The 25,408-nt window shown below is 46.7% G+C and overlaps 1 protein-coding gene across 2 annotated transcripts in view; it reads left to right on the forward strand.

Moving 5' to 3' along the window:
• Positions 1–25,408, forward strand: part of LOC147748974 (uncharacterized) — a 737,146-nt gene that overhangs the window by 449,208 nt on the left and 262,530 nt on the right. For both annotated transcript variants that reach the window (XM_086964737.1, XM_086964747.1), the window contains 2 exons: positions 2,120–2,189; positions 11,077–11,150. In XM_086964737.1, the coding sequence (XP_086820863.1) occupies positions 2,120–2,189; positions 11,077–11,150 (144 nt within the window). The remainder of the gene's footprint in view (positions 1–2,119; positions 2,190–11,076; positions 11,151–25,408) is intronic.

The raw sequence follows: 25,408 nt of genomic DNA on the forward strand, positions 1-25,408 counted from the left end.
CACCTCGAATTGAACGTTGGGGTTTGCGCCTGCAGGAATACACCTACACAATAATACACAAACCGGGAAAGTCAGCGAATCCCGCGGATTATATGTCCAGACACCCTCAAGTATCCCAGGTCTCACATCCCTCAATAGCTGAAGAATACATACACTTTGTAGTAGGCCTAGCCCGCCCACCGGCGGTTCCTCTGGAAGCGATACAGGAGGCCACTGCGCAAGATGACATCCTTCAGAAGGTGGTGCGCCGACTGCGGACCCACCGCTGGAGACATGACAGTGAGGAAGAAAGGAATGATCCTCCAGTCCGCCAAGAGATGCAAGCCTTCAGGCATATCAGTGAAGAGTTATCTGCCACCTCAGAGGGGCTCCTACTGAGAGATCATCGGATCGTCATCCTGAGGCAGCTACGCCAAGGCGTCATCAACTTAGCCCACGAGGCCCACTGTGGAGTGGTTGCGACAAAAAGAGCTCTCCGAGAACGAGTATGGTTTCCACTGCTTGATCAAATGGTAGAGCTCACCTTAAAGGACTGTCCCCTGTGTCAAATGGTCAATCACGGAGATCCTCCAGCTCCTCTACAAATGACCAAGATACCCAGTGGGGTATGGCAAGAACTTGCCATGGACTTTTATGGACCACTCCAGTCAGGCAAATATGTCTTGGCAATAATGGATGAATATTCGAGGTTTCCAATAGCACAGCTTGTATCCTCCACCAACGCCTCTAGCACTATTGCTGTGCTGGATGAAGTATTCGCTGCCTGGGTTGTCCCCAAGGAACTAAAGACGGATAATGGTCCTCCGTTTAATGGACATGAATTTAGGGAGTTCGCGAAGCATCTCAACTTCAGGCATCGCAAGATCACGCCTCTGTGGCCACAGGCCAACGGCACTATTGAAAGATTCATGGCAACTTTAAAAAAGACATTCCAACAAGCTACCTTGGACAAAAGGGACTTGCAAGTGGCTCTCAATGAGGTCCTGAGAGCATATCGAACGACACCTCATGCCACCACAGGCAAGTGCCCTGCCACGCTCATGTTGGGGCGACCCATCAGAACGCGGATACCTACATGGGAAGGAGCGTTGAGACCAGTGTCTCCGGCCCGTGCCCATCAAGAGCTGGTAATAGCTGATCGAGCCGGCAAGAGCAAAATGAAATCCTATGCAGACACTCGGAGGAGAGCCAAATCTCCATCCCTTCAAGAAGGAGACTGTGTAGTGGTTAAACCGGACCAGTTAAAGAAAACTGACTGTAAATTCAAAGATGAACCTTTGGTAATCACCCAGCAGAAGGGTACAATGATTACTGCGGAGTCAGAGAATAGACGGATTACCCGAAATGTTTAGCATTTTCAAAAATGTACCCCTGCCATGAAAGAGGCTCTCGACAGAACAATGGACCAACGAAATGCAGAGAGACCTGATCAGGCGGTTGCAGTACAGAGACCCGAAACTCAGATAGAAGCTGCGTCTGAAGATGCAGGCGTGAGTCTCTGCCCTCGACGGACCATTCAGAAGCCCAGGCGGCTAATTGAAGAACTCTGATCAAGTCAGTTATTTCATTTGTTAACAAAGGGGGAGATGTAATGATGTGAGCAGTCTAGTAGTTGGGTGTGGGGGAGCTAGGGGGTTGGAGGAAGAGGAGGAGCAAGGGCAGGAAGAGGGCAGTTACAGTAGGGACAGGGACGAGTAAGGAGGCATTGAATAAAGCTCTGTGAAACATGAATAAGTGTCTGATCATTGGGTAAGACACTACATCAATGACTGCAGCTGTTTAGGTTTTGTACATTTCCAGGCGTAATTACTGGATTCTACAGTAATGCTTTTGTTGATTTTATTACATTTCTAAAATAAGCAAACTTTCTGACTTTGCACAACAGATTGTTAAAATCCTTCAGAGACAGCACAACGGTACTGTGTAAATCAGATTTCGCTCAAAAAGTGCATGGCAATAATTATTTCAAGTCTGATTGGTTCAAAAGATTACAATGTACCTGGGAAAGTCTTAATTCAGAGTTTGGTAGAAATGTATTTTGGTTTTCTTCTTGAGCTTTCATTTCAATCCGCTTTCACCAACCTATTTATGTCTTCTCCTGGATATCTTTGTTTTGCAGAAGCCGCTTCTTCCCCTCCTCCTCTCCCTCAGAGCACAAGTGAAAGCCCCAGTTTCCAGGACAGCCAACGGTAAGACGCTGTTACAGTATTTCTTGGTCCTAGAAATGGGGCATGTTTTCATAACTGGCATTGCCATGGAAATGAAACAGTCGGCCCAGTATGGCGGGACACATTGGGGTAGACCAAGAGGCACTGACATTTTCACAGTGGCTAGCATTCAAAAGTTTCATGAAGCCCAATCCTGTTATTTCCCATGGCTATGGCTTCAAGGGCTGGCCCATGCAGTGAATTTGTAATTTGCTTCTAGGTTTCCAGTGCGTACTTACAATTTTAGTAAATGGCATTTTGAAGCCCGAATTCGAAGTCCAGCCTGCGCCCAGTCATCGAGAACCTAACGACTGATGATGGGGTATTCAAATCCTAAGCTCAAAATCAGACTCCCCACCCTGCATCGTGAGTCATCCCGCCTGCCCGAAGGTGCTTGTAAACTGCTAGTCAATCGTGGTATTTGCCAGACAATCCTCCTTGGGATTGACAGACATGGGCGTCCGCAGGAGGGGGCAAGGAGGGGCGCTTGCACCCCCTGGATCCAGGCCTACCTAAGGAAGATCCTAGCCCACCCAAGGCCATCCATAAGTGGAAAGGCAGGTCCAAATACCGGCGCCGACTTTCCTACTGGTGCAGAACCCGAAAGGCTGATACAGATTACCTTTGACTTTTAGCAAGCTACAGTCATGACGGTCCATTGTCATGGGCAGAATGACAATGGACCAACAGAGAAGGTACAGCATGGCGCATCTCCTCCCATCCAAGGCCTCCGGAGGTGACAGAGTCCTCGGGGAGCTGCTGATGCTTTTGAGCAGTACAGGGGACGTTGGCTTTAGTCCCTCGCAGCAGGCCACAACGATCGGTAGTAAAGCCACAGGGGTAGTTTGGGGGGTGGGAGGGCTAGTGCCAGCTGTAGATACCAGATGCAGATTGGAAGTTTCATTCTAATGAAATTCTATCTGTTTATGAAATGGGGAGGGTGCTGTGCACCTCGAAGAGAAATGGAACGTCAGAAATAAAACACACTTTGTCAAAATCGAATTTTCCTTTTACCCATTTCTGGTCATATTTTTTTCAAATGTAATATCAGATAACTTTACATTTGAAGAAAAATATGACTAGAAATTGGTAAAAGGAAAATTCGATTTTGACAAAGTTTCAGTGAAAAAATTAATTAACTTTCAATGTTGGGGCAAAAGGAGAGGCGAGAGGAAAGGAGAGATAATAAGTAAGAGAAAAAGAAATAAGAGACGGAGTGGGGAGTAGAGACAAATGTATAGGGGAAGAGGAAAGAGGGAGAAATGATTGACGAGAAAAGAGAGAAAAAGAGGCTAGAGTGGAGGGGGAGGGAAATAATTCTAGATGAGCACATTAAGGGAGAAGGAGAAAGAGAGGGAAACAACAAAGGAAAAGATGAAGTGAGGACAAACTAAGAGGAGAGAAGGGTGAACCAAGAGTTTGGAAAAGGTAGGGAAGGAAACAAAAGAGGAGAGATGGGCGGTGGCAAAGGGAGAAACAACACTGAATGACAAAGTGAAGGATGGATGCAGAAGAGGGTGTTACAAGATTCCTGGTCAGTATTAAGAAAAGGGTGGAGCAAGGCCTCACAAACACTTCTTATTCTGACATCCCAGCAGCCCACAGCCTGATTTAGACGTTGGCAATACCTTGAGATGGTGCCAAATCTAGAGTAAAACCCAAGAAAGGGATAATATGGTACTACCCCTTCAAGAAAGGAATTGTATAGTAAAAGAAATGACACCTGTGGATTCTCCACTGTTTCTAACAATTTCTCCAGAAATAGGTGGATTTTCCTTTACCACTCAACAACAAAGCATACTTTTGGCCTGATCGCTACTAGAGTTAGAATAAGGCCCCTACAGTTTCCTGAATAACCTTTGGAAGCTGCAGACCTGGAAAACACTCACAAGGACAGGAATCTATTTAATGTCTCCAGAAAACGATATTTTGCAAATGTCAAGGTTTGATAAAAACAAGTTGTTTCTGACAGCAACAAGTCAGTAAATTGGCCACAACGAAATATAACAGGTGTAGGGAAATGAGGGTAACTGGCATGATAAAACACAATTGAAGAATCTCATTTGTCCTCGATCCATTTCTTGTTACAATCCATGCTTGCTTAAATTAAGGTCTGTGTGGCAGTGAAATGCAGAGACATTGGGTACGGGGGCTACAGGGTTGTTCCCGTTAGCCGTGAGCCCCGAGACCTGCTGCCATGATTCGCCCACAACTTTCAAATGTCACTAGCTGCCGCTGAGTGGAAAGCCCCAAATTCCACACGTAATTCCTCATTAATATGAAGAAAACTCATAATTGGAAATATTTGCTTCACCAGATAAATAAATCACTCACTCACTCACTCTCAGTATTGGTCTTCACTTGGCTTAGTAAAATCTCAGTACACTTTACCCCATTTGTGGTCGATGCCAAAGTCCTAAACTACATTTCCAGCAAAAAGAACTAAAAACACTGGCCGTGATTAACTACAGCACTATCGAAATGAAGTTTTCAACAACAATGTGCAATGACGATGCTTGAATTAACTGATATACATTAAGTTTATTTTTCCCCAAAAAGTATACTATATATTATTGATGGGAAAAAAATTAATGTGTCCATCTGTAATGCAATTGGTGCTCATGTGAAGTCTCTGATACCATTAGATCGAGTTTGCGCTACATAAAACTACAATTTTACAAAAAAAACAAGAGTTGCAGATGTTGTAGAGCTATTTCAGTGTTTGAGGCGCTTCTAGGTTCAAATGCGTATACTTCAATTGACTAACATTTCATCTCTGGAACACCTTTCCTACTTAAAATAATAAATACCTGGCTATTCTCTACATTATAATTTCAAGTGATTTGTGCTAAAAAGTGTACTGGTTTGTTTAAGCAAATTGAGACCCAGCCTCTCACACTTTCATAGTTCATCTTATGCAATAATGTGCTGCCATACCCCTGCCTCATCAGTGTTGGATCATACCTCCAGATCGCACACACAAGACCAAAACTATTATTTATAGGCTGAACCTCAACCCACAGATGTAGTAGCTTAAACTAAACAATTTAAAGCAAGACAGAGTGGTCACAAAGTTGCCAGATTATTTTATTCACACCCAAAAACATTAGCTCCACTATACAGGCTTTCCCAGTGAAGCACTAATTTCATTTTTTCCTCGTCTTTGAGTAGCATTTTTCTCCTCAGGTGCGGAAGTTCACCCTTCCTGGAGGTACTGTGTTATCTGGTTGATGCATGTGTAGAAAATGTTTCATGGGATCCTTATCAGCTGTTTTCCTTTTATTAGTTTATGAAATGTGTAGTGTACTGCAGATTTATGTTCATGAATGTGGTATTTTAAAACCATACTCTTTATGTTTTGTAAGGATTTAAGCAATGGACATTGAAACGGGTCCTCTCCGGGCCCTGTAGTCATGTCCTTAGCTTTTCAGGTAAAAACACTCATTGATTTCTGAATACCGAGTGCACAAGCATTAAGGTAAGCATGTTGTTCCTGCTTACATTTCACATACTTTACTCAGTCCTGCATTCCCTGTGAGTGTTTGCTTTTTCCAGGAGGTTGTTACTGTTTTTTCAGACATTACTCCTGTCTAGTGCATAATTTGAATTGAGCTGTTTCCAGGCGTTTATAGCGGAATACAATTGGATTGCATCTAAAGTTTCTTTTAGTGGAAGAGTATGGCGTTCAGTGGGGGAGAAGATGTGGCACTATGGCCAGAGCTGCCGAATTTGGAACTGGGGAACCAGGTTCAGCCTTCTCTCCTAAGGGAGCACATTCCCATGCTAGACCTTAGAAGGCCCCGCTAGACCTTAGAAGCCCTGGTGTCTTAGCACCAGCATGTCCCTAGCTGTGGCAAGAGTGGGTTAACCTTGAAGGTCTGCCCCCCCCCAATCCATACCGAAGTTCACCTTCAGTCTTCTGGGCAGGCCTATGAAGCAGCACATGCTAGAGCGACAGTGACTCGGTCACTGAGGTCACAGGACCCTGAGCTAGTCTGCCTCACCCATTGGTACCTCAGTTGCCTTGTTTCTGCAGAAGTAGTGCAACTCACCAGGGATCAGCAATGAAGGATTTGCACACACACCAAAATAAGTTTGCAAGCTTTAGGGTCTCTGCTTCATGCACAAGCACTTTTAACATGTGCTGTCTGCTTTGGGGCCACAGAATTATGCAGCATTGGAGGATAAAATTATGTAGCAGTGTTAACTAAATTATGCAGCAAAAAATGGGGCTGCAGCGTAATGCGGTACATTTTCTGATGCCAACTGCTAGAGGGTGTGAATGATATCTACCAAAAGCCACAAAAGAAAGAGATGGCTGTGGCACAATAACCCTAAGGTGTATGAGATCATATGCAGCCTGCTCCCTGCCCCTCTTGGCTCCTCCTGTGCCCCAGTGTGTGTTGTGCTCCACCTGGCACACATCATGTCGGAGGATGGTGATGACGTTAACATTTTGCCCCCCCCTGGAAAAATTTCTGGGGACGCCCATGTTGACAGAACTCCTAATCCGTTCCAAACCAGAATTGGCTACCTGCCTTTGTTGTAAGGAAAACCAAAGGAGGTGTTTGTACTTGATAACGATTCCCGGGTTGTTACATTGCAGTGTAAATTCCTTATAAATTGTCCATTGCCACTGACGTACAGGAGGAAGTAAAATGAATTATATTATAGAGGCATTTATAGATTTGCAGTTTTATGAAGCGTACACTTGGCCTGTGGGTTTTGGAGTGCTTCAGAAGAGAACCCGATTATGCTACACCGTTTTTGGAATTTGTTTAAAGGAGTGCAATTTTCAAGCCTGGTTCTCCACTCCAGAAGCTGACCCCTTTAGCAGGTAGGCCACATTGCCCCACATATCCAATCATATACAGGCCTTTTAGGGTAAAAACCTAGCTGGACCCTGGATGAGCAGGCCCAAGTGGTTGTTTATCAAGCCCTCTACATGTATTTCAATGATGGGTGTATTATACGAATGTGTACACAATCCACTTTTTGCATACTTTAGTATATCACCACAAGTGAGACTGGTGTGCCCAGACGTCAGGAGTTTGTTAATCAATCAGGAGTTTGTTAAAGCGAGACTACTCACCCGTAAGGGTCTCAAGGCGCTAGGGGTGGGGGGGTTGGGGGGGTGCAGGTTCCATTCCATCAAGGAGGGGGTCTGTCGAAGAGCCAGGTTTTGAGGTTTCTTGCGAAGATTGGGAGCGATGTCTGTCTGAGGTGGAGCGGAAGGGCGTTCTGTGCTTTGGCCGCGAGGAAGGAGAAGGAGCGGCCTCCAGATCTAGTCTTTCTGGCGCGGGGGACCACGGGGTAGGAAAGCTGGGCTGATCGTAGGGTCCTTTGGGGTGCATGGAATTTGAGTCGGCTGTTCATGTATGCTGGTCCGGTGCCTTGGAGGGCCTTGTGTGCGTGCGTGAGCATCTTAAAGGTGATTCTCGCCTCAACGGGGAGCCAGTGGAGTGTGCGCAGGTGCTGGTAGATGTGGCAGTGTTTTGGCAGGTTGAGGACAAGTCTTGCGGCGGCGTTCTGGATGTTCTGTAGCTTGCGGATGAGGTTTTTGTTTATTCCGGCGTAGAGTGCGTTGCCGTAGTCGAGTCTGCTGGTGACCAGGGCGTGAGTGACTGTCTTTCGGTGTTCGAGGGGGATCCATTTGAAGGTCTTATGAAGGAGGCGGAGGGTGTGGAAGCAGGAAGATGAGACCGAGTTGATCTGGCGGTCCATTTTGAGCTCGGAGTCCAGGATGATTCCCAGGTTGCGTGCGTGATCTGTGGGGGTTGGCGGATTTCCGAGGGCGCTGGGCCACCAGGTGTCGCTCCAGGCGTCGGGGTTTGGGCCCATGATGAGTACTTCTGTTTTGTTGGTGTTTAGTTGTAGGCAGCTGTTTTTCATCCATTTGGCGACGGCTTCCATGCCTTCTCGAAAGTTGCGTCTGGCGTTGTTGGGCTCGTTGGATAGGGAGAGGATGAGCTGGGTGTCGTCTGCGTATGACACGATGTTGAGTCCGTAGGTTCTGACGATGGGGGCAAGTGGAGCCATGTAGACGTTGAAGAGCGTCGGGCTGAGGGAGGAGCCCTGGGGGACTCCGCAGGTGGTAGGTGTGGGGTCCGAGAGGAAAGGGGGGAGTCTGACCCGCTGCGTCCTGCCGGAGAGGAAGGAGCAGATCCAGTCGAGGGCCTTGTCCTGGATTCCTGCATCGTAGAGTCTGCGTATTAGGGTGTGGTGGGAGACTGTGTTGAACGCCGCTGATAAGTCGAGGAGGATGAGGGCTACTGTTTCTCCTTTGCCCAGGTGTGCCGGCAGCGGTGACAGCTGAAGGGTCCATGGGTGTCGGCTGGTGATGCTAGCTTGCAGTTGTTGTTGCAGCCTGGGTTGAGTGCGTGGAGTGCTGCTGGGTCGTAGCGTTGGCGGGCGGAGGTCCAGGGTTCCTGGTGCTGGTCGCGGACGGGTCGCAGACGGGCGCAGACGTGCTTGCCTTTGACGCGCCTTCGGTGCACCAGCGGCGCGGCAGCAGCAGTGGCCGCCATTAAGTAGGGGTCGGGGACGGCTGGACAGCTGGGAGGTGGGGAGGGGAGCTCGATTGGGCCTGTCGCGCTGGGGGGGAGGGGCCGCGGGGGCAGCAGCGGCGGGGAAAGGTAAAGGGAGGAAAGAAGGGATAAAGAAAAAAGGGAAAATAAGCATAAATAAGGCACAAAAGAGCAGAGATGCAGAAAAGAGCAGAAAGGTGAAAGATAGAAAGGGTAGAAAAACGAGTGAAGGAGCAGAGGGAGAGAAAGGGAAAATGGGCAGAAATAAGGCACAAAAGAGCAGAGGTGCAGAAAGGTGAAAGATAGAAAGGGGAGAAAAACGAGTGGAAACGAGTGAAGGAGCAGAGGGAGAGAATGGGAAAATGGGCAGAAATAAGGCGCAAAAGAGCAGAGGTGCAGAAAGGTGAAAGATAGAAAGGGGAGAAAAACGAGTGAAGGAGCAGAAAGAAAGAAAGGAGACAGAGGTCCACTGGACCACCAGGGATGAGGCGCAGGGAAACCTGCGGGTGGAGGAGGGCCTCGATCACCAACACTCAAGAGTGCAGGGGCAGGGGCACCTCACTTAATGGTGGAGCTGCGAGGGTGGGAGAGCAATTTCACTGACAAGGAGTCAGTGGTCTTGCTCGCCTGTCCCCGCAGTGGCCGCCATTAAGTAGGGGTCAGGGAGGGCTGGACAGCTGGGAGGCGGGTCCAGTACACACTGTATCACTTTAGATCCAAGCTATACCCTGCTGATGAGTACTTAACTGGTCCTGGGTTGCTTGTGTTCCAGTTCAGGGAGGACCTGTCTTGGCAGTTCTGGCTTAGCTGTTCCAATTGGAGCAGGGTCAGGACTAATTTTCAAATAGCTGTGTCCAAACTTAGGTGGTATGGTGTGCAAAATAACTATGGACTGGGATGCGACCCAAGTAATTTCCAGTGGCTGAGAATAATTCAAGCATTCCATCCCTCTCTTATTGTATACTTTTTGGCGTTTTATACTGACCTGGTTTACATTGTTTTTGTGGCCTCACCAGATGAAAATGACCAATTGCTACTGTCTCTTAACATTCGTTAATTCCATGACTTCAATGATATTAAACAGCCTACCCTCAGTCACCACCCTGAATCAACTTGTCGTAGGAGACTATATGGCTCTTGAGGGGGACTTGCGTATCCCATGGCTAAGGTGTATATATCGGAGAAGATTAGATGGCTAGGCTGCTCCCATCAGTACAGTAATCCCAAATCTTTACGGCCAACTGACGTCAGGAACATTGAGTACCAGTTTCTGACCAGGTTGCGGGCGGATAGGGTGGGTACAGAGACTGCAAAGCCAAGTTGAGAAATTGCATCACACTCAGCCTAAGCCCAGAGGCGCACCCCATACCTGTCTCTTGTTAACAAGATTCATCACCGCTTTTTGTTAACCAGATTCCGACAATCTTATTACTGGTTACTAGCTTTTCAAAAAGGCTTTGCAAAGCCCAGGGATCTAAGGCCATGCCCATGTGACAACTTTGCCAATCAGGACAATTTGCACTTTACTCTTTTTTGTGAACTCTGTCTGTCCTGGCGAAAAAATTCATCTTTCCGCTTTTAGGTTTGTCATTTTGTTCAAGCAAGGCCAGCATTATTATACCTACAGATGCTTTCCTCGCCAGTGGTCTTCATTGGTGTTGCTAGTTTCCTTACAGGTGCCACAAGAACCAGTAGAAAGATGCTTTGTCTAACTGAATTTGCACTGTGACTGATCAACTCTACATTTACTTTATCTGATGAGTTTTACAAGCTGAACTGTCATTGTATGTGTTTTTAATAATATTTTTACTTTTTTTGTAAATATGGTTTTAGGAAAACTTATACGGGCAAATTGTAGTTCCTGTTGTATTCATGGTCCTTTCATGTCTAGTCTAAAAAACTTTTGCTGGTAAAAAATGTTATCTTTGTGCTTTTATGGCTTTTATTAGCCGAATAGAGGAGTATTGACTGACTGACTACCCTCAGTCAACTTTTCAGAAATGTTTGCTTTTGACATCTCTCAATAAGGTGAGAGGAGGGTACCACGGGTAGTTAATTTTCACAAACGTATTGGGTGTTCAGCTAATGTAACAAATTGTAGGACTAAAAAAATGCAAGAATGACCATCGAATTGAGCACCACTGTGAGATTCAGGTAAATCCCACTGGTAGTCATTTCCAGTCATTTGTTCTTAATTTTATAGTAGTCATTTCAGATTTAGATTAGATTATGCACATGTTCAACTGCCTTCAAGTTGCAAGCCATGTTATCCCAAATTAAAATGTTCTTGTGACTCTGTTCAGTAGCAGTGATTGTCATGCTTTGTCTCGTTACTTTGACAGAAATAAAACTGGCCTAAAGGCAAATGGCGACACAGCACCCCGCTGGACTACTAAATTCAGCCCATGGAAACCTAGTAAGTATTGGTGTAATAGTCCAGGCCTGTGGTGCAAGTCGGCGAAAGGAATTGCTCTAGGGTAATAGTAACTGCTGTCTTGTATGACAATTGTCTGGGCTTTAAGTCCTTAACTTGGACCACTATGATCCTTAAGACATAGAGTACAAAAATAGTCTACTCAGGATGCTTGAGTATTTCATTTAGAATGAGAGCACATTGTTTTTGTTCCAATGGTGTTACCAGGAAAGACCTGATAAATTCCATTGCTTGTAATTTTGGTACATAGTAAATGTCATGTTGGAAAACGGAGTATGACACTTGGAAATAAAATGAAATTACACAAGGTCACCTTTTGAAATGTAAACAATGGTAACGGCTTATAAGAGCGCACAGCACAGAGTCCAGGTATAAGTAATCAAACAATATGTGAAAACGGTGCTCAGGAAGAGGTGGAGAACTGGTTACCACAGCCTCCAAGACAAACCAATGGTCCAAACAGTTACTGTGTTCCTCCGAGCACTCCATCAAATATCAAAGAGTCTTTATATAGTTTTCACTATTCCTTTTAATGTCCAATCTTCCTTCAAATTCAAATCCAGTTTTCATCAAACGATAACTCGCAGCCAACACGTGTTTCGTCACGTCCGTGTAGGACAAATGACTTCTTCAGGGCTATTTTAAGATAGATGTTTAAAACTCTTAATGTCCATACGTGGTATATTTGATAGATACCAGATATCGTCCTATTTTTGTAGTTTGCCTCGTATATGCCAACTCCAATTTGTAAAGTAATTTTTTTGTGTAGTTAGTTTCAACCGTATATAAGTATTCCCATAATCTTCGGTTCCAAGTTAAATAGTATCCAAGTGTCTGGGGATAGTTCTGCAGAACGCCAAAGTCGGAACGCTTCGGACTTACAAACGACACGGACTCGTGTTGAGGACACTCAGGATTAAAGAAGCCATTAGAAGATGGAATAGTATGGGTACACATTGATACTGATGCGAAAGGAATTTACTCGATCTATCCCCAGACACTTGGATACTATTTAACTTGGAACCGAAGATTATGGGAATACTTATATACGGTTGAAACTAACTACACAAAAAAATTACTTTACAAATTGGAGTTGGCATATATGAGGCAAACTACAAAAATAGGACGATATCTGGTATCTATCAAATATACCACGTATGGACATTAAGAGTTTTAAACATCTATCTTAAAATAGCCCTGAAGAAGTCATTTGTCCTACACGGACGTGACGAAACACGTGTTGGCTGCGAGTTATCGTTTGATGATAACTGGATTTGAATTTGAAGGAAGATTGGACATTAAAAGGAATAGTGAAAACTATATAAAGACTCTTTGATATTTGATTGAGTGCTCGGAGGAACACAGTAACCTTTTGAAATGTATTAGGCACAGGGGATTACTGGGAGAGTCCATAATGGGTGAAGTCGCTATATAAGGTGCAACTTCTTTACTCCCTTCACCCAAGTTACTCGTTTCCGCCAGTGGGTTTGAAAGCTAATTGCAGGCTGTTGAAACAAGGCATTTGTTCAGATGTTGAGGGGTGGATAGAAAACATGGACCGTGAAAAATATTGAGACTCCTGCAGAGAAGGAACACAGTGCTACTAGACATGGTGTTGTAAAAGACAACAAAAAAACATGTTTTATGAGGTCCTCTACTAGGTGGAGTATTTTGGGAAAGGTTGTTGCTCTTGTGTCTGTGTGTCATTTTAGAATCTCAACTTATTGAAACTACTCAATTTAAATGATGTACTAACTGCAGCAGAAAGTATGCAGTGAATGATGAGCTTTCAGTATATGTTATATGCCCACCAAATGCTGTAAGTCTGAGGATTGGTACGCCTGTTTGCTTTTCAAACCCAAAATATTTAAACTTTGTGATAAACAAAGATTGTCACATTGGACAAATTAAAAAATATTGAAAACGTTTAATGATTTGATGAAAGTCTGTGTGGACCCGCTCTATGGCTAAGTATTTTTGAGACAATGAGGGTGTGGATGATTTAGAGACAATGGAGGAGACTGAATATCCTAATAATATCAAGGGTAGGGATTCTCTTTATAAACATAGTGTAATAATCACTGAACACCCCTAATCCAACAATGCCTCAGGCGACCGAGAGTTGGAGCAGAAAAAGACATCAGCAGTTTCAAAAATACAAACTTCGACACCACAGGTCAAAAACATACACCTTTTTGGGACTAAGAAGATGGAAACTGGCAAGGCTGATCCTACAAAAGTCGACTAGACTTATAAGGATTATGGAGATCAAAAAAGGCTTTGGAGATTCAGAGCTCAAAATTAAATGACTCAAGGATGTTGAAGTCTAAAATATGGCAAAGTGCCTCAATGTCAAAAAATGCAAGAAAGGCTTTTGACCTAAAAGTAGCATCTTTATCCTTAAGAAGTTAAGTTTTGATGTAGCACCATCTACTAGACAAATCCTCATAAAGTGGGGCAAAAAAAGGCAAGAGAGACTAAAGGAAGAATGGTCCAGCTACTCCTACAGCACAATAATTGACGATCCTAATCCACATATACAAGACTAAGTCAATCCCATTTGGCGGAGCACAGGCACTAACTCTTCTCAAGGAGAGATGGAACGTTATCCTTCCCGGTCATCAGTACCAGATGACATAGCTGCCTACCATGCTATTATCAAAAGGCTGCCAAAATGTTTTGGGTACCTTAGAGGATGATTATGTGGAGGCATGATTTTTTGTTGCGAACTCTGACTCCTCTTCAAAGGAAAAAGTTAATGTTTACTGATTCTACCACCTATGTTGCACCCAAAGAATATTTTTGCTAAATGAAGTTTTTTGGGAAGTCCAAGAGTAGAGCAGAAATATAATCCATCTCCACAAAACCATCATTTACTAAAAATCATGCACAGGCTGATTTAGTGTGGGCAGCAGGAAAACCATCCAACAATCTGTATACCCCACAGGACAATCACTGCAAATGCTTGGAAACAGTTGGTAGGAAGGTGAAGAGCAACAGACACTCATTCATGTGTAGCCAATTCTAACACACTTCAGAACAAATCTAGACCTCTACATTGGGTGGAGATAGTAGAGCTAATCTATCATTTGCCAGAATATAAACCATTATTTGAGGAAGTCACAACTATTTCCTTTACTAAATTCTAATTTGCACTTAATGCAGCAGAAACCGCAAGTAGGTCGTTTTATTGTGAAGCACTTGGCTAGGCTTTTTAGGATTCAGGTACATTGTGCAGGTAAAAGTTATAGGTAATCTATTCGCTGATGAAAAATATTTGGACCAGGACAGAACATTGAAGCAAAAGAAAAAAAATCTGAATTTGCAAAAGCAACGGGTAGCTCAGAAGATCTTCCAAGTATTAGAACATAGACTGTTTCCAACTGCAAATTATAATCCTCAGTGAGACTTCCAGCATTTTAAGAACCTGCTCAGTGGCAACATACACCACCACCACCAAGACAAACATAACAGACCAGAGCAAGTGGTCCATGCACAGGAGGCCACCAAGAAGATTCCCAAAATGCCTATTATTGGAAGCACATTTTAGATACAAAACTATTCCTGTTTTGCCTTGCCCAGATGGTGGGCTGGCAAAGTGGAATTTGTTCCACAGTGTCAGACTTACTACACCAGTTGGTGCTCAAGGATCCTTTAAAAAAACCTTTACCTGCAAAAAAAAAGTGCAGCGCTAAATTCAAGTACAACAATGGTGATCCAGAAACTAAAGATTGTGATGGTACTAACAGATATCTCCGTCTCTGGTAAAGAACCTGGGATAAAAATGTCAAGTGTTATTTATCCAAAATTGCTCTGAGCGTTAGTGTTTCTCTACTGAGACTGCTTGCCTGAGGGTTGTCTGGGATTGCTTATAAATGTTAAGCTGTAACTCGGCCTCAGACACCTCTGGACTTGCCTCTGAGCTGCGTGATTTCTTGAGTTTCTTGATCTCAGCTGTGGTGACAAATGGTTGCCTCTGTTGTGTCAACGAGTAGGGTGAGCATATTTTTGGAGCAGTTGGTCTGTAAAATTCACCCATGTAGTCATTGGTGATACATGGTTTGTGCTGTTCTCACCTAAAAAAAAAAAAGCATTGCATTCTGTCATGTTTAATTATGGAGGAATTTGTCCATTTTAGGCTTTTAAGATTCTCTGTGTAAATTCCATAGGTTGTCTTTCTGATAGATACATCTGCCAGTGGATTCCTCACCTTGTGAATATCCCCTTGCGTCAGCAACATTCGTAAATTATTTTCGTAGCTTCGCACCGACGTGGACTTGGACGTCATAGAGACACGGCATCGCACGCGACTCCGCTGACGTCACCGACGCCCATAATAGGCCCACGCTGGCGTGATGACATCAGTTCCCTTTTTTCCGCTTTGTCGACGCTAACGGTTGCGGGATACTCAGTAGCTTTCTAGTGACTTTGTTGCTATTTCCTTCCTATTTCTGCTTCTTTGTTTCGTGACGATGTCGATGAAGAAGACTGGCTTCAAGCCCTGCAAGGAATGCGGGAAGATGATGTCTATGATGGACCCGCACGAGGACTGCTTATGGTGCTTAAGCTCTGATCATGATGTGGATGGGTGTTCATCTTGTCGAAATATGAACCCTAAGGCCCTGCGGGAAAGAGAAACCAAGCTCCTGGTGGTGAAGTTGAAGGCTGACAAAGGTAGGAAGTCTTCACGATCTCGTTTGAGAAGGGCGAGGTCGAAGTCAAGATCTAGATCTCGAGAGTAGTCGACCTCGAAGTCCTCAACCGAACATGCTTCAAAATCAAGAAGGAAGCATAATAAGAGGAGACATGAGTCCCGACGTCACTCGGGAAAGGAGTCTGACGCGAGATCGAAGTCGCCAAAGAAGGTTCGATCGAAGGTGCTCCCACCGCAGGAAGCTTCGAATCGGGAAGGGTTTGGCTTCACCTTCGGAGTCGGAGGTGCAGTCGCCGACTCCGGCTTCCGATCCATCGCCGGTGCTGTCCCCGGCCCGAGAGGAAGAAGTAGTTCAGGTGGAAGGGGAATCTGTGCCTGTGGAGGAGCCGGATTCGTTCCCACCTAGAGTCCAGCCTGAGGGTGTTCAGCCACCTTTTCCTGCCCCAGGCCAAGACCCATCAGTGTTTTTGAACGCAATGTATGGCGTCTTTACGAGGACTAGGTACCCCTCTGGAGCAACTTCGGGTCCCATGGGTCCACTGGCCTACAATTTAGGGGTGCCACACTCCTATGCCCCAGCTCCATTTATGCCGTTTATGCCGGCCCCCACGCCGCCATGGCAATGCACGGCTCCGCCGAAGTAGTCGACGCCGTTCCTGGCGTCGCCCGCTCCAAGTCGAACTCTAGTACAACCCACTGGGCCATCGGATTCGATACCGACGTTGGTTCCGGCTCTTTTGGAGTCAATGGTGGATCCAGTGGAGAGGCAGTTAAGGAGAGGTCTAGGAGGGAGGCACAACGCCTTTTGGAGGAGCAGAGATATGTTGACTCTCATCCTGATGTGGAGGAAGGTGAACTAGAAGAAGACTGCTTTGAAGACCTGGCAGATGCTAGTGGCATGGATTTTTCCTCGGAATGGGAGTTACCATCAGGTTCAGATGCACCTTCAAAGGACGTCCAGCCTTATCATGTAGTAATTAGGAAGGCTGCGGGACTTCTTAATTTGACTTTGCCAACAGTTGAATTTAAGTCTAATCTTCTTACGGAGGTTCTACACTCACTTAGTTCAGTGGTGGAACTGTTGCTTCCGTTTAATGAGGCTTTAACAGAGCCAATTATGGAGGTGTGGAAAAAGCCTCTAACTGCTCCGGCTGTTTCCAAAAGTGTGGCAAGACGATACAGGGTTGCACCAGAAGACCCTGCCTTTTTAACATCTCATCCTTCTCCTGAGAGCCTGGTCATTCAGGCAGCATGTTCAAAGAAGTCTTTGAGTGCGTTTCCCCAAGTGCCTGGGGATAAGGAGGCCAAGAAGCAAGATCAGGTGGCCAAAAAGACTTTCTCCTCTGCAAGTATGGCATTGAAGTCCACTAATGCCACTTGTCTCATGGGGAGATATGTGTACACACTTATGGATTCAATGCGTTCTTTGGCTCCTAAGATTCCTGATGGAAGTAAGAGTGATTTTGAGGAAGTGTTGTCTGACGCTCAAGCGGCGGCACGCCAAGTAATACAAAGCGGATTGGACACTGCTGATTCTGTGGCTCGCATCATGGGCACTGCGGTTGCCACGAGAAGGTGGGCTTGGCTAAAATCATCAGACTTTTCTGCAGATGCTCAAGCAGCTTTATTGGATCTGCCATTTGATGGTGTTGGTCTCTTTGGCAAAAAGGCTGATACTGCCTTAGAGAGGTCTAAGGACAGTAGAGCTTCTTCGGCCAGGAGATTCAGAGGTTTTGGACGCTCTTCCTTTCGCAATTATCGACAAGGTCAGCAGCAGCAGCAACAGCAGCAGCAAAATACCTTGTACAGACCTTACAGGGGAAAGCAAAGAGCTCGTCCTCGTGGACGTCAGGCCTCTTCCTCCTCCGCCTCCTCCAACCCCCCTGCCACAGAAAAGCAGCCCTAGATCCGCCATTCAGGATCATGCGGGTCCGGTGTGGGGTCGGCTTACCCACTTTCTACGGGATTGGGAATCGGTTACATCAGATCTTTGGGTTTTCAATCTCGTAGAAAATGGGTATGTCCTTCCCTTTTGGGAATTCCCTCCCAATTACCCTCCTTGCCAAGGTTTCTGCATGGAGGAAGTGTAGACTCTATTAAGAAAGGGTGCAATAGAGGTGGTTCCAGAGCAGGAAAGGGGTCAGGGATGCTACTCCCGGTATTTCCTGATTCCCAAGAAGGATGGCAGACTTCGTCCAATCCTGGATCTCAGGATCTTGAATCTCTATCTAAAACAAGAGAAAATCAAGATGCTCACCCTTGCGCGGGTTCTTCAAGCGCTGCTGGAAGAAGACTGGATGGTGTCGCTCGATTTGCAGGATGCGTATTTTCACATCCCAATCCTGAAGTCGCACAGGAAGTATCTCCGTTTTACGGGGGGGTCGCAACACTATCAGTTTGGGTCCTTCCTTTTGGAATTACTACTGCGCCTCTAGTCTTTACCAAGGTGATGGCGGTGGTGGCAGCACATCTCAGAAGGTCGGGGATTCCAGTATTCCCCTATTTGGACGACTGGCTGATCAAAGCAGAGTCGTCAGAGAGAGTGCTCCAACATCTGTAAGAGACAACCCAGTTGTTGTACAGGTTGGGTTTTTCGATAAATGTACCCAAGTCTCACCTGGTGCCCTCCCAGCGCATCCTGTTCATAGGTGCTGTACTGGACACAACTGTATGTCGTGCATTCCCTCCTCCTCTAAGGGTGCGCGATATACAGGAAATTATTCTTTTATTTTACAATGGAGCGGTCGTTCCAGTCCTGAAGGTCCTTCGCCTGCTCGGTCTGATGGCTTCATGCATTCTGTTGGTCAACCATGGACATTGGCACATGAGGGCACTCCAGTGGTGCCTCCGCAGACAGTGGTATCAGCACAACGGAAATCTCAGGGAGTCAGTGAGTATCTCCAGAGAAGCTGCAGCGGATCTGACGTGGTGAGGCGTGGAAGGCAACTTGTCTCAGGGGAAGCCTTTTCAACTGCCTTCTCCAGTGGCCATAGTAATAACGAATGCATCCACTCTAGGGTGGGGTGCTCATCTGGGGGACCTGGAGGTCAAGGGTCTTTGGTCTCCAGAGGAAAGGTTGCTTCATATCAACCTTCTGGAATTGCGGGCGATACGTTTGGTGCTCAAGGCCTTCCTCCCTTCTCTTCGCAGTCGGTCAGTCCAAGTCCTGACGGACAACACGACCGCGATGTGGTACATCAACTAGCAGGGAGGAGTGGGGTCGCAGTGTCTCAGCAGGGAGGCTCTGCGGCTCTGGTCCTGAGTTCAGGACCATCAGATTTGTCTGATGGCAAATCACCTGGCCGAAGTTCTGAACGTTCGTGCGGACACTCTGTCGACAGTTCTCGGCCGACCACGAGTGGAGGCTCCATCCAGAGGTAGTTCACGACATCTTTCAGATGTGGGGAACTCCTCGGGTGGACCTGTTCGCCACTCACGAGCATGCTCACTGCCTGTCTTTTTGCAGTCTCCAGTATCCGATGCAAGGAGCCTTGGGGGACGCGTTTCAGTTGAGTTGGGGAAGACATCTCCTTTACCCGTTTCCTCCCATACCTTTGATTCCTCGGGTTCTGAGGAAGATTCGCCAAGACCGGGCCCAAGTCATATTGATCGCCCCGGATTGGCCAAGAAGGGTATGGTACACAGATCTTCTCTACCTCTCCTCTCACCAGCCGCTCCGTCTCCCTCTCTGGGCAGACCTCCTCTCTCAGATGGAGGGGCAGGTTCTACACCCCCACCTCCAGACATTACACCTTCATGCCTGGAGATTGAACGGGGCAACCTGAATTCCTATTCTCTCCCACACGATGTGGTGGATGTTATATTATCAGCTAGGCGTGACCCTACTAAATCAATTTATTCTTACAGATGGTCTAAATTTGTCACCTGGTGTGGAGAGAAATCTATAGACCCTTTGAAAGCCCATTTATCTGATATTCTCTAGTTTGCTCTCTTTGGCGCAGCAAGGTCTTGCTGTTGCCACAGTCAAGGGTTATCTCTCGGCCTTGTCGGCATTTCTATGTTTACCGGACCAGCAGTCTCTTTTCAAATCTCCTGTAGTGTTAAGAATTTTGAAGGGTCTCACTAATAAATTCCCTCCTACTCCCTTTATTATGCCTCAATGGGACTTAAATCTTGTCTTAACATACTTGATGGGTGCTCCCTTTGAGCCCTTACACAAGTGTCCTATGAGGTTTTTGACTTTTAAGACAGTCTTCCTGGTTGCAATTACCTCGGCAAGGAGGGTAAGTGAGCTTCAAGCTCTTAGTTCCAAGCCCCCATTCTTGACCATTCATGCTGAACGAGTGGTTCTTAGGACCAGGGCTGCTTTTCTCCCTAAGGTGGTGACTCCCTTCCACCTAGGACAATCCATTACCCTCCCTACCTTTTATCCTCCCCCCCCCCCCCCTCACCCTTCCAAGGAGGAGGAGAGACTTCACCGCTTGGACCCTAGGTGGGCGGTAAGCTTTTACCTGGACAGAACTAAAGACTGTCGAGTGGATGACCAGCTCTTCATTGGGTTTGCTGGCTGCAAAAAAGGAAGAGTGGTTCATAAAAGAACTCTTTCAAGATTGATCATCCTCTGTATAAAGATCTGCTACTCTTTGGCCAGTAAGGAGCCTCCAGAGGGTATAAGGGCTCATTTTACAAGAGCTAAATAGTTAACCTCTGCATTGTCTAGAGGTGTTCCTGTAGAGGATATTTGTAGGACCGCAACTTGGTCCTCCCTCCACACTTTCACGAAGCATTACTGCTTGGACACCGAAGTGAGGAGGGACGGCCACTTTGCGCGTTCTGTCCTCCAGGATTTTCTGGTATAGGAGTGTGGACACCCTCCTCCGGGAGTGGGGACTGCTGAGAATCTATTCACAAGGTGAGGAATCCACTGGCAGATGTATCTATCAGAAGAACAAGTTACTTACCTTCGGTAACGCTTTTTCTGGTAGATACAGTATCTGCCTGTGGATTCCTCACTGACCCACCCGCCTCCCCGTTGTCCACTCTTCTATATCAGAGTAACTGTATTTGTTTTATGGTCAAAGAAAATGTGTAATTTCAGATGTTTTCTTACTTTTGCTTCACACTGTGTGTGTTATCTTGACTATCGTGTACTGTGTATACTATGTGTATATATATATATATATACTGTCATTGGTCCGTCCGTGTGCCTCGAAGGCACGGAAAAAAGGGCGGAACTGATGTCATTGCGCCGGCGTGGGCCTATTATGGGTGTTGGTGACGTCAGCGGAGTCGCGTGCGATGCCGTGTCTCTATGACGTCCAAGTCCATGTCGGCGCGAAGCTACGAAAAGAATTTCCGAATGTTGCTGATTCAAGGGGATATTCACAAGGTGAGGAATCCACAGGCAGATACTGTATCTACCAGAAAAATTGTTACAGAAGGTAAGTAACTTGTTCGTTTGTCATGCCATGATGTGATATGCTAAATGACAGGGTTATATTTTGTGGGTGATGGTCACTTTCTCTCCGTGCAGTAATACAGTAATTCTCAATCAAGGGAAGCATTTCCCCATTGCAGATAGTCAAATCAAGGTAAGAGTGCGTTTGCCCATTTGTTCTTGTCCAGTTGGGTGGCTTGTCCGAAGGAAAACGACCATTCAGAATTGTGTAACCCCAACTGGTGAGTTGTAAAACCATATATTCGCCGAGCTTGCTGTACTTACAGCCGCTAGGATTTATTTGATCCATGACTTGTTTGGCTCTATAAGGGCACATTTCTTCATAGTCTTCTGGGAAGTCTTGGAAAATATTTGAATTGTAGTCCCCTGTGATCAGGCAAGCTGTGCTACAGTGGTCATTTAATAGGCCACTCATAATTTAGGTTAGACGATCAAGCTTGGACCTTTTTTTCCCTGGCGCTTAGGCTAATGTACACGTTTATCAGCAGCAACTGTTTCTGTAATTTCGTGGTTCTTTAGGAACATAATCTGTTGCAGACGGTACGGATTTTGGTGCAAAGGAGCCCATCTACGTGGGTGCCTGGACAGGTTTGGGGGTGGGCGGGGGCAGGTAGACCAGCAGACACAAGCCACACCAGCCTAATGCTGGCCACCTCCGTGAGCTGCTGAACCCCCCTTCTGCTTCGTAGAGCTCTCCTCACCCTGTCTTAGGTTGTGCTGATGCGCTGGGGCAAGGGTTCAGCTGGTTTCTTCTGTGCTCCTTGTTTGCCCTCTGCTCTCCGCAAAGCTGCTGACTTCCTGAATTCCTGCGGCGTACGGCATGGCGTATGGCACAGGCGTGGGCTCCAGTGGGCATAGGCTCCCGGGTGCTCTGCGTACAACTGCCGCTGGCTAGCTGCCAACGTCCGACCTCCTGTCACAGTATTTTCACCCATGGCCAGTTTTGGGCACTTTGGGTGTTTGGGGGGGTCGGCTATTCTTGCAGCTCAAGATTCCTCAGCTCTGCTGCTCTATGGCACGGCTTTGCGTCATCACATGATGTGTATACTAGGTCCTTTGTTACAGTTTCAACTCCAGCCATGATGGACAACCAAAGATAAAACACATTATTTTAAAGAAAATTCTTGACCCATCCACTAGAAGGCAGACTGATGCACAGATTGCAAATCTAGAAGAGCTTCAATCTGTAAACTGTTGTTACAGGTAGGTAATTACTTTATTATCCTACCCCAACTCCATGCCATTCCAAACTTCCACAGCAAGTAGAGTGACTTGATGAAAGAGAATAGGCCAAGTTCGCAACTGGCTACAACCATGTCCGGTTTCCCTGATGAAATCTTCAAAATTGTGCTGATGCTCAATGGGGTCCACCTCTCGACTACCCCAAGTTCGGAATAATATACACACGGACTAGTGAGATAGTCAAGCGAGGGAAGAAAAGGGTAGGAACAGCAATGAGGGAGATCTGAGGATGACACAGTAAGAACACTGTAAGTAGACTCTCTCTCACTACGGAATAATATACACACGGACTAGAGAGATAGTCAAGCGAGGGAAGAAAAGGGTAGGAACAGCAATGAGGGAGATCTGAGGATGACACAGTAAGAACACTGTAACCCATCAAAGTGTTAAAGCCTGAGGTGCAAAGGCAGTTGTCTTCCTGGACCCCCTTCTCTAAACTCTCAGATTGTGCCTCCAGTTGTCAATTGGGCGGCAGGCGGCCAGTGTGACACAGCCGCTACAGGGTAATTCGGCTCCCTGCCTCTACATCAGCAGCCTTACCAGACCACGAGGCGCAACATGCACTGGTGCGGGGGGCTGGGCCCTTGTCCAGGCTGCGGTCTGCTGTTGTATTGGAGTGGCGGGCTGCCACTGAGACGACATGACCACCGCCATAGAAAACATTGGCCTCCCTGCCCATCTATCGGCGGTCAAAACGGACCACTGGGTGGGATGCACCTTGGGGCTGGAGCGGAGCCCGGGTTGTGACCCATAGATACAGTTGGGTGGCTGGTGCGGTGACTCGACCACCGCCATAAGTAACTTCGCTTTCCACCTCTACATCAGCGTTCGCATTGGACCGCGAGGTGGGACATACATTGGGTGGTTGACCGGCACAGCATACGGGATGCAACACACAGACATCGCTGGGCAGCGGGCGGCTGGTGCCATGTCCGCAACCTCAGGCCACATCCCCCCTCACCTCTACATTGATGCTCTTCTTGAGCCGCGAGGCGCAACTCACATCCTTAAGGGTAACTGGAGTGGTTTCCAGCTTGGTACGCCCTTCTGGGTGCGGTTTTGGATGCAGGGGCCCACTGCCCATAGTATGTGCATCGAGGATGAGGACAGACTACCATGATGAGAATTTGGAGCTAGAGACACAGATGAGGGACCCCCTTGTGTAGCAGCCATTTGGCGATGTTGCTGGTATTTGGGAGAGATACACTGGTTCCAGCCAGCTGAAGGACGTCAACACATTGGGTGACCACTGGCGGAGGGTGATTTGTACCTGCATGATATTCAGCTTCCTTAGGGATATACCCCTCCAGCAGTGCGATTGGGGCAGAAAAGGTGGCCACCACATGAATGGATTGTATCTAGCCCTTCACGTATTGCACGGGTGCAGGTGGTGCACTCTTCAGAAGCCTCATGTTGTTGGTACCAGACATTTGCACTACTATTTGGTCTATATATAACCCAACATTTGCACTACCATTGGGTCTGCCTTCTTGCTTCTGGATTGTATGGACAAGAAAGATTGTCGAGAGATATATATATCTCCCCACTCAATTGACTTATTGGCCTCCCCCCCCCCACCCACCCCCCCCCCCCACCCCCCCCAGTATGGAGAGAATAGGGACTGCGCTATAGACCATTTATACCTCTGGACCCATGCCCTGACCAGGCTTGGGTCCACGAAGTAACCCCTACGCATATTCATAGAGCGTGCTCCCCTACATGGCATCTACAACATGACTAAGGATAGGCTCCCCAGTGCAACAGCCAAATTTACAGGTGCCGAGGCCCAGGCTCCTGCTTCGGGAGATCCAGTGGTGTCCATGCCTGACACCGCTGCCACATTTGCAGCCATAACGCAGTCTACAGATGCACTGGAGGCTAAAATTGGAGCTGTTGGCTCAGATGTCATGCTACTCAGGCAGGACCTTCACAATGCAGTACAATGAATAACTGACGTGAAACCAGACTACCGTCGGTGGAAGATATGGTAACTATCCTTCAAAAAAAGATGTCCACACTGGAGACGCTCACAGGGGGATTGGCTGAGCGCGCGGAAGATGCGGAGGGGTGCTTGTGCAGGAGCATTATACGATACATGGGGTTTCCCATGGGCTGTGAGGGGGACAACATGTAGGACTTCCTTGCTAAATGGTTAACCGCCTGGCTCCCCGTTGATGTGCTATCATCCTCCTTCATAATAGAGATTGTACCTCTGGCCTTGCTGCAGAGGCCGCCGCCTGGTGACTGCCCCAGGCCTACCATTGCCAGGTTTTTAAATTACAAAGACAGGGATATTCTTATGCAACAAGGCAGGCTCAAGGAGACTCTTAATTATACCTCGCATCCAATAATGATATTTCCTGATTACACAAGGATAGTTCAACAGCGCCGTCAATCGTTTACGTAGGGCAAAGCAGGACTATGCAACCTCAAAATCTAATAATCCTCACGGTGACCCTAGGCAAAGGAAGCTTATATGCTGCCTTTGTCGACCTAAGGGCAGCCTTTGACCTAGTCCCTCGACCGAACCTCTGGGTAACGTTCAGAGACCTTGGTCTTGCTAATGAGTTGTTAACTTTAATCCAGAGGCTCCATGAGGATAATGATGCAAGGATTAGGTGGGGCAGGCAGGGTATGACAACCGGGGACTTCCCAGTTGAAAGAGGGGTGCGACAAGGGTGTGCAATGTCGCCCACGCTATTTTCTTTATACATAAATGGAATAGTTGATCGGCTACTGTTGTTGAACACAGATGCTCCCACTCTAGCGGGGGTTAAAGTTCCAATTTTAATGATTGCAGACGATACGCTTTTAATTGCAAAGACTCCCAGTGGACTCCAGCGGGCACTATTAATTTTTTAAGAATTCTGTTCGGAGCAAGGCCTTGACGTTAATGTGAACAAGACCAAATTCATGGCCTTTAAT

The sequence above is a fragment of the Lissotriton vulgaris genome, chromosome 1_1 (genome assembly GCF_964263255.1).
Source record: "Lissotriton vulgaris chromosome 1_1, aLisVul1.2, whole genome shotgun sequence".
In the NCBI taxonomy this organism is placed as follows: domain Eukaryota; kingdom Metazoa; phylum Chordata; class Amphibia; order Caudata; family Salamandridae; genus Lissotriton; species Lissotriton vulgaris.